The following is an 8,395-nucleotide window of genomic DNA, read 5'->3' as shown; positions in this document are numbered from 1 at the left end:
CACTTGCACTTGAAGCATGTAAGTAGCCTTCCCCTTCCCCCCCCCCAAATCATTTAGGAAACTATCCTTTCTAGGTGTGGCTGTTCCTAGATCATACTGTTCCCTACTTGGCAGACTGTATTCCAACTTTCATTGAAATCCCAGTGGATTTATCTCAGGGACTATTGTAAACTTTCTCCACTTTTAAAAAATACCGCTTTCTCCCTTTCAGCAAATGTGTGCTCCCTTTACTGGGCTTCCTCAGTTAGGTCCCACTCTGATCATCACTCACCATTTCTGCCTCTCGGGCGGCGTGTCTTTCTGCCTTGCAGGGCTGATGCCTCTCCTCCCTTCCCAGGACCTTGCATGCTCAGGGTCCCAGCTGGGGTTTTCAGTTGGCCTCTCCGATAACTTGTCTCTCTTATCTTCTGGTTTGTTGCTGCTGCCTTCTGAAGTTATCGGCATCCTGTGGACCCTCCTGTTTCTTATTTTTCCCTCACAATTAACCTTTTTTGAATAAGTGGTCTGCATTCATTGTTACCTCAAGGCCCTCACCGCCCTGACACTTCATGCTGTAATTTGGCTTTCATCCTGCTGCTCTAATAATAATCACTAGTGAATAATCTCCTTTTGCCACATTTAAGAGTGTCTGATTTAGAGAAGGTGGATGTTTATGTATGTACACACACACACACACACACACACACGCACACAACCCAGAGCTAGAATCAACTAGACTTGATAACTGATTGGATTGTGGCAGGATCAGGAAGAGGGGAAGTTGAAGGCTGCACAGAGTTCAAGTAGAGATGGTGATGGGGCCATTCAAAGACTATAGTAGTAAAAGAGCAGTGGCACACTAGGATCAGTAGACAGACTAGCTGCTGGACATCAATGAATAGAAGGGGATTAGAAGACATTTAGGGAGATGGGCTGTTAAAGAATACAGGATTGTGACTTTGAAAGGAGATGAGAACTGGAGAGAGATTTGGGAGCCATCCACATGGAAGGAAATGGTTAAGGCTCTGAGTTTGGATGTCGTTGCCCAAGGAGAATGTACATCTGGATGAGGACTTAGGGCAGAACCTTGTGGCCCACCTCCATTCCTCAGGTGGAAGGAGAAAGTGCCATTTCTTAGGAAGAAGAAGGAAAGAATGATCAAAGAAGTAGGAAAACTGAGAGTCAGTGTGTTAGAAACCAAGGAAGGAACAAATTCCAAGAATGGGGAGTAGGAAAACTGTGCATGCTACAGGGAGATGAAGAGAAAAGAGTTAGGGTGAATAGTAGGGTGTGGATGATTTTGAAGAGAGCAATTTTAGTAGACTGGTGAAACAGAGGGGAGGGGTGAAGATGTGAGTCAGGAAGCAGAGGTGGTATCTGACAGTGTACACAAAGGCCTGGAAACGGGTGGGCTTGGTGAGAGCAGGTGGGCATCAGCCTGAGAGCTTCGGGGATTCCTAGTTCAGAGAAGTAGGGAGGTGAGTTAGATGAGGTTAGTCAAGGTGTGGAGGCCTCTGAATCCCAACATGCATAGTTGAGACTTGCTCAATGAGGGACATATGTTAAAGAAAATAAACATAAAACAGTGACTTAGGAACATTAACTTGGCTGGCTGTGTGGAATGATTTAAAGGTTGGGGAACACAGCAGAACGATCAGCTAGGAGGATCTTCTATTCATCTAAACAGGAGATAATGACCGTCTAAGCTGGGAGGTGCTGGGACTTGTGAACACAGGTCTTTCTTCATTTACCCCCAACCACAGAGCTGGAGGGTCAAACTTACAGGATGTTATAAGACAGCCGGAAAATGCCAAAGTCAACTGGTAAGGGAGAATGGAATTCTTAATACAGTTCTTTTTCCTGAGTCCTTTAAGCTTAAGAAATTAATTGTAATCTGCAGGAGTGAGAGCTGTTTTCTTGCTTTTGGGAGAGGCCCTAGCTGTATTGTTAAATGACCAGTTGCTTTGTGTTCACTTTCTGAGAGAGAGTGTTTATTTCCAGAAATATTTATATTTCAAACCAGTTTCCTTTTGTCTTCCTTCTTAGGCTAGGTCCCTCCACAAAAGTGTTCCTGTGAAGGCATTTCCTGCCTTTCTTCAGACGGTAAGTAGATTAACAGGGAAGGCTGCTTAATGAATGAAGCAGGTGTATATGACCTTTTTTTGTTTTATGAGATTCAAATGCACATCTTTAGTTTGGTGGCTTTATTTTTGTTTCTCTTCCTTGTGGTGGGTTTCTTAGTTGCCTTCCGCTTTAGGCAATGGCCATGCCTGTATTTCCCAGAGGCCAGTGAGGAGAGCAGCAGTTTGAATCTGCTTTGCCTTTTACTAGCCGTGGGGGTTTAAGGTCCCTAACCGCCATGTTCCTCAGTATACTCGTAGGTAAAATGGGAATCATGTGGGACACTGTCTTGTAGGGTTGTTAAGCTGCTTATAGCTATATAAATACTACTTATTATTCTAGTAATATTTTCTCCACTGGGACCACATTGTAGCACTGGCTCCTGAGCAGTGTGGCTCATGGACCAGTGCTGAGCTGCCGCATCATATACCTGGGAAAGCTTTGAAAGCATACAGATTCCTGGGGTGTTCTTACTAAATAACACTTGGGATTGAGGAGGGGGAACTCCTAGGAGAAACTGTGATTTTAATAAGTTCCCCAGATGCTTCTGATGTGTAGCCAAGTTAGGGAATTGTTGAAAAATATATAAAGAAATGAGAATAGCTTCCAATTAGCACCTATTACAGGACAGGCTCTGAATTAGGTCATTTCAGACATTATTCCTAATCATCCTTATGCATGATTTCCTTTATTTTATAGGTAAAAACCAAAGTTCAAAGATTTGTGATCTTTAAAAATTGAAAACTCATGCATTTTCTACAATACCAAACATATCTTCTACCTTTTCCCCAAAAATATATTTAAAGATTCATTTTTACCCTTTCAGATCTTCTAGGTCTCAGATCTGAGTGTTCCCAATCATTTTATTTCTTTACTGGGTTTGCTTATTACAAAGTAATACATTAATAATTTAGATGTTCACAGCGTATTAGAGGAGGCAAAGGAAGAAATAAGAATCCTCTCTCAATTCCATCGTTTCCAGAGAGAGAGTCTGTTTATCTTTCTGGACTTTTTATGATCATATAATTACATATGTATATTTTTGTATAAATGGGGTGTTAAGCATTTCCTTCTGTGTCAACATACACTGTTCTCTGTCACCATTTTTAATGGTTATTTGGTTATTAGGTCTTAATGATATTTGAGGATGCACCATCATCTGTTTTTAATTTACTCTTTAAGTTAAGCTCCCATGAAGGCCAAGGACTTTGTCTGTTTTGTTCACTTCTGTGAATAATGTTCTTAACTCTGGATGCCCTTTAGAATCACTGGGGGAACTGTAACATGAGCTCTGTTTTTAAATGTAGAAGAAACTGCACTAAAATATGTTCTCTCTTTTGAAATGTTTAATATTTGATATTTACAAATGAATATGACATACCTGTATATGTATGTATGTATGATAACGTATAACATAATGAACACCCACAAATTCACCACTCAACCCAGGAACTAGAATGTTACCATTAAAGTACACTGCCTCTGCCTTCTTCCTCCAAAAAGCCATTCTGAATTTTGTATTTATTATGATTTTGCTTTTATTTCCAAAAAACTTTTCCCATTTTATGTAATCCTAAACAGGATGTTGCTTACTTTTGTTTTTGAGGCTTATAAAAATGGGTCATTTCTGTTTGTCTTCTAGGTTACACACACACGTTTCTAAAATTTACTCATATTATTACATATAGCTATTGCACATTTATTTTACTGCAACATAAAATTTCATTGTGTGAAGTTTATCTTTTTTTGTCAAAGAATTTCTGGGTGTTTTGCTTATATAACACAAGGCAGCTGTTCACATTCATGCACATATCTCCTGTTATGCATATATGTATAAGTTTAGGGTTTAAAAGTAGATATTGAATGTATTTATGTCTACACTCATCTGTATATAAGTGTTTAGGAGAAAATCCAATCCTTTTTGTTTTCTTTTCCTCCTCTGTATACTCTAGAGCAGTGGTTCTCAACCTGTGGGTCACGACCCCTTTGGGGGTCGAACAACCTTTCACAGGGGTCGCCTAAGACCATCGGAAAACACATATATAATGACATATTGTTTTTGTGATTAATCACTATGCTTTAATTATGTTCAATTTGTAACAGTGAAATTGGGGGTCACCACAACATGAACTGTATTGAAGGGTCGCGGCATTAGGAAGGTTGAGAACCTCTGCTCTAGAGACTCCACAAGCATGATCTCTGGATCACACAGGTTGTGCTGAGGAACTCTAGGGGAGCTGCGCACGGGACTGAGAAGGGAGTGGTGCCTTTGGAAGTGTTCAGTGCAAAACCAAGTGGCTTCTCTGTATAAGAAAGTTACTGAAATAAATAATTTATAAATTAGTAGAAATAAGTGAGAACCATAAAATAACAAACATTGTCATTGTCAGTGTTTTCCAACCTGCTCCCCCATCACAATGAAAGTTTGTCAAGTTTTCTGTGATGGGGGAAGCATGGGTGACATGTGTAGGGACCTGTGATTGTTCTCCTTAGGTGCAAATCGTTTTCTTGCAAGAGCATGCAGATCCACTAAACTTTTTAACAATATAATCTTTTAAACAAACAGCTTGAGTTCTTCATGATACAATGCATTTTTTTGGCGTGGTGTTCATTCTCCTTGATTGAAACATCCCTTTTATATTCTGCAGTCTAGTAAAAAAACCTGGTAAACTGTAATTTCTCTGATCTTTTACATTTTGACCAGAACAGTATAAATTATGATATTTCCAGTACTAGTTCTATGATCCTGTTTCACCGGCCTAATATAAATTTCTTAGAAGATGTCTTTATTTTCTCTCTCCCTTTTAAAATTCTCATTTAAATTCTTAGTATATTAAAGACCACCTCAGGGAAACTAAAATAGCCTTAATACTGTTACTGTTTCTTTAGTTTATTTTAAAGACTTAATCATCCTATGATCTAGTGACCATTTTTCTCTTTTTCCAGGTTGCTCTGGAGGACTATTTAAAGAAAATTCAACAAGTAAATTTTGATATATTCCACCCATCTTTACAGCAGAAGAATACATTACTTCCGTTGTCTTTGTATATTCAGTCATGGAGAAGAAGATACTAAAAATAATCTCATGGCACTGATACTAATTTATTTTTATTAGTTTTACAAAAGTATACTAGTCAGGGTTCTTGTTTATAAACAGCAGGTACTGACTGTTTACTTAAGGCAAAAATGAATTTATTGGATGGGTGTGAATAGCTTATAGAATTGATGAGAAATTACTGTGGGGCTTGGGGGCCAAAACATTATTGAGATTCTGCCTCAGACACTGCCATTGTCTCCACCAGCCCAGACAGTGTCTACTGTCCCATCCCTGTCAGGTGGAGCCGTGCTGCACCACCAGGGGGCAGAGAGAAGAATGTCTCCTCCCTCCCTCACCCTGGGGGGACAGGGACTAGATAGTGCTGGCTTTGCATTTGGAGAGCCAGAACTCAGTGCCAGGACAGGTGTGAAATGAATTTATTTAGGGGTCCCAGAGAGTGAAGTTAATACTTGAGGAGTGTCAGTCACTATGTTGAGGGATTTTATCCCTAACATTTCATCTTTACAACCCTGTGAAATAGCTTCTGTAAGGTAAGGCAGTTGGCTGTCAAGAGCTGGAACCCTATTTCGATTTTAGGTCTGGCTGATTTGAAAGCTTTTACTTTTTTGGGAACCCTGCTGCTTCACTCTCTCTCATTCTGTATTGTGATCATGAACAAAGTTGTATTCATAAAGTGTATTAATGTGAAGTATATTAGCACAATTATATTGAACATTCATTAGGGAATACTGCATTTTTAAAAACGTGTATACTAGTTGATCTTCCCACTGATCAGCTCTGGGCTACATACTTTCATCAGTGGTCTCATTTGATCTTTAAAACTAGAAAGAAAGAATTTTTTGGTGATTAAAAATTTTAAAATATAAAATACACACTAGTTGCAAAAACAAAATTGTTTGCATTGCTGGTAATGGCAGGTCTAGACTCTGAGTGAGTCCCTGACGCCCAAGGCCAGGATTATGCCCCCGTTTCCTTTTCCTGTCTTCAGTGGTCTTGTCTCCTTTCCATTCACACCTCCCATGTACTGTTCCATAGCCCATCTCTCTTGAGCCTTTGGTTTCAGCTATGGCTTAGTGCCTACTACAACTGTGGCTTAAAATATTATTGTTTTTTGGCCCGGCCAGTGTTGCTCAGTGGTTGAGCATCAGACTGTGAGCCAGGAGATCACATGCCCAGGTTGTGGGCTCGATCCCCAGTGTGGGGCATGCAGGAAGCAGCCAATCAATGATTCTCTCTCATTGTTGATTTTTCTATCTCTCTCCCTCTCCCTTCTCTGAAATCAATAAAAATATATATTTTTTAAATACTTTTTAAAAAAACTGAGAGCTGCTTGTGGGTAAGAATACATTGTTTTGTTCATCTTGGGATCCCCAGCACCTAGAATGGCTTCTGATTTAGAGCAAGTAGAGGTTAATAAATGTATAATTGAATGAATGTGCAATGTGATTATATGTGCTAAGTAGACTCTTGGTTGATCCTGATGCTGAAAGAATATCCTTGTGTTTAAATCTGTGGCTTTATAGAGCTTTTCAGCTTATCTGAAAAAGGCAAGTACAAGGAAATGGGACACATTTCCCCTTGGGATTCTGAGTGATCCAGGGTTGAAGACTTGATTAGGGATAGTCTTTGTTAGCATTGTCTGTGGGTCTTCCTAGGTTCAGTGTGGCAGCAATCAGCTGCTAAGCATCTTGGTTCTTATCTAAGGACCTTACAAAGAAGGGTTTAAACTCCGTTGGATTGCTGGATTTTTTTACTGGCTCAGAAGTCAGTTTACTAGTAAGTAAATAGTTTCAAAATACTTTCTAAGCCATTTTAAATTTGATGCGTAGAGATTTGAATGAACTGAAGTTTCCAGTCTCCTAGAGATTAAGATGGGATCTTATTCAGAGACACTTACTCTTCTATTCATTTCCTGGCATAAAATATAATCCCTTAGATGGTGCCAACATTCTTTTTCATTTTTCACATCTCTGGGTTTTTTTATTAGAGCATTTTAAAGGAGTCAGATACATTTTCAAACCATTTAAGATGTATTTTGATACTGATTCTGTGGAGTGTAATAAATTACAAATGTTAAGTAAAAATTACAGGTTAATCTCAATGTAGGTCAAGTTGCAAATTATTATAAAATATATTTTGGGTAGTTCCCAATCAACTGACATTATTCTTTACCTCCTTTTGGTTAAATCTCTCCTTTTGATGAAATTAAATTACTCTTGAGAACTTCAACAGCAGCTAACACCAAGCATGAGTTGGACAGGTGGTGTGCTCTGCACTCTTATGCATTAATCTTCACAGAGAAGTAGGTCTTTATTTTCGAAATGATAAAACTGCCTCAAGAGATGTTAAGTTCAAGGTCACACAGCCATTAGTACTAGAGCTGGATGTCAAACCTACATTACTTTAATTAATGCCAAAGCCCAACCCATGTATCTTTACCATTCTTGAGATGGTAAAATAAATTGCCAAGTTGAAGAGTTCAAGGGACAACTTTTTTCAGAAAAATTTACTACATAAATTTTAGGTACAAATTAGGTTTAAAAAGTATGGTTACTACATAAATTCTAACCACAAATTAGGTGGGAGGGAACTAGGCAAAGGAAATAGATATGAAGTGCTGGTCACTGGGTGGTGTATGCATGAGGGGCACAGCACCACTTTGGAGGAAAAAGGTTTCCCAAAGGAGATGGCATGTGGGAAGTGTCAAGAAAGTTGGGTAGGAGCCAGGGTTTGGGGACTGGGTGTAGATGGGAAGGCCTGGCTGAGAGAGCAGTACCAGCAAAGGCAGAATGGATAGCCTGTGTCAAGACTTAATTTTTGGCTCTAAAGTGAAAACAATGTAATAATGTTCAGAGTTCTTAGTAAATAAGTTTGTGAATATAAAGTAGCCACATCTCCTGGTCTAGTGAAACATTTCGAATTAAGATAAAAGACTTGGGAGTTGATATTTGCCTGTGTCAGCAAATCTCTAGGTGCCCTTAGATTGGTTTAGCTCATAAGTAGGACATCTCTGCAGATGCTTGACCTAATCGATTACCTTGTCCAGAAAGGTCTACAGAGTTGTAAACATGCAGACAGGTATTGAAAACAAAGTATCCTACTGTTTGTGCCTATAAGGAGGACCAGGCACAAAACCACATGCACCCAGAACTGGGAGGGATATTGGAAGTGAGTTGGAAGAATGGGAGAGGAGTTCGGGGAGTGACTGAGAATATGTTAAGTAACTTGGACACCACT

General features: G+C 39.3%; 1 protein-coding gene across 1 annotated transcript in view; it reads left to right on the top strand.

The window, feature by feature from the left end:
- Window positions 1-6,588, top strand: part of NDUFAF6 (NADH:ubiquinone oxidoreductase complex assembly factor 6) — a 20,117-nt gene extending 13,529 nt beyond the window's left edge. Inside the window, exons 6-8 of the mRNA XM_023743608.1 lie at window positions 7-18; window positions 2,026-2,082; window positions 5,047-6,588. Coding sequence (XP_023599376.1) covers window positions 7-18; window positions 2,026-2,082; window positions 5,047-5,175 — 198 coding nt within the window. The 3' untranslated portion in view covers window positions 5,176-6,588. The remainder of the gene's footprint in view (window positions 1-6; window positions 19-2,025; window positions 2,083-5,046) is intronic.
- Window positions 6,589-8,395: the final 1,807 nt, after the last annotated feature.

Source organism: Myotis lucifugus, unplaced genomic scaffold, assembly GCF_000147115.1.
Source record: "Myotis lucifugus unplaced genomic scaffold, Myoluc2.0 scaffold_403, whole genome shotgun sequence".
Taxonomy (NCBI): Eukaryota; Metazoa; Chordata; class Mammalia; order Chiroptera; family Vespertilionidae; genus Myotis; species Myotis lucifugus.
The sequence above is the reverse complement of the archived record's forward strand: the minus strand, read 5'-3'. Positions and strand labels throughout refer to the sequence as shown.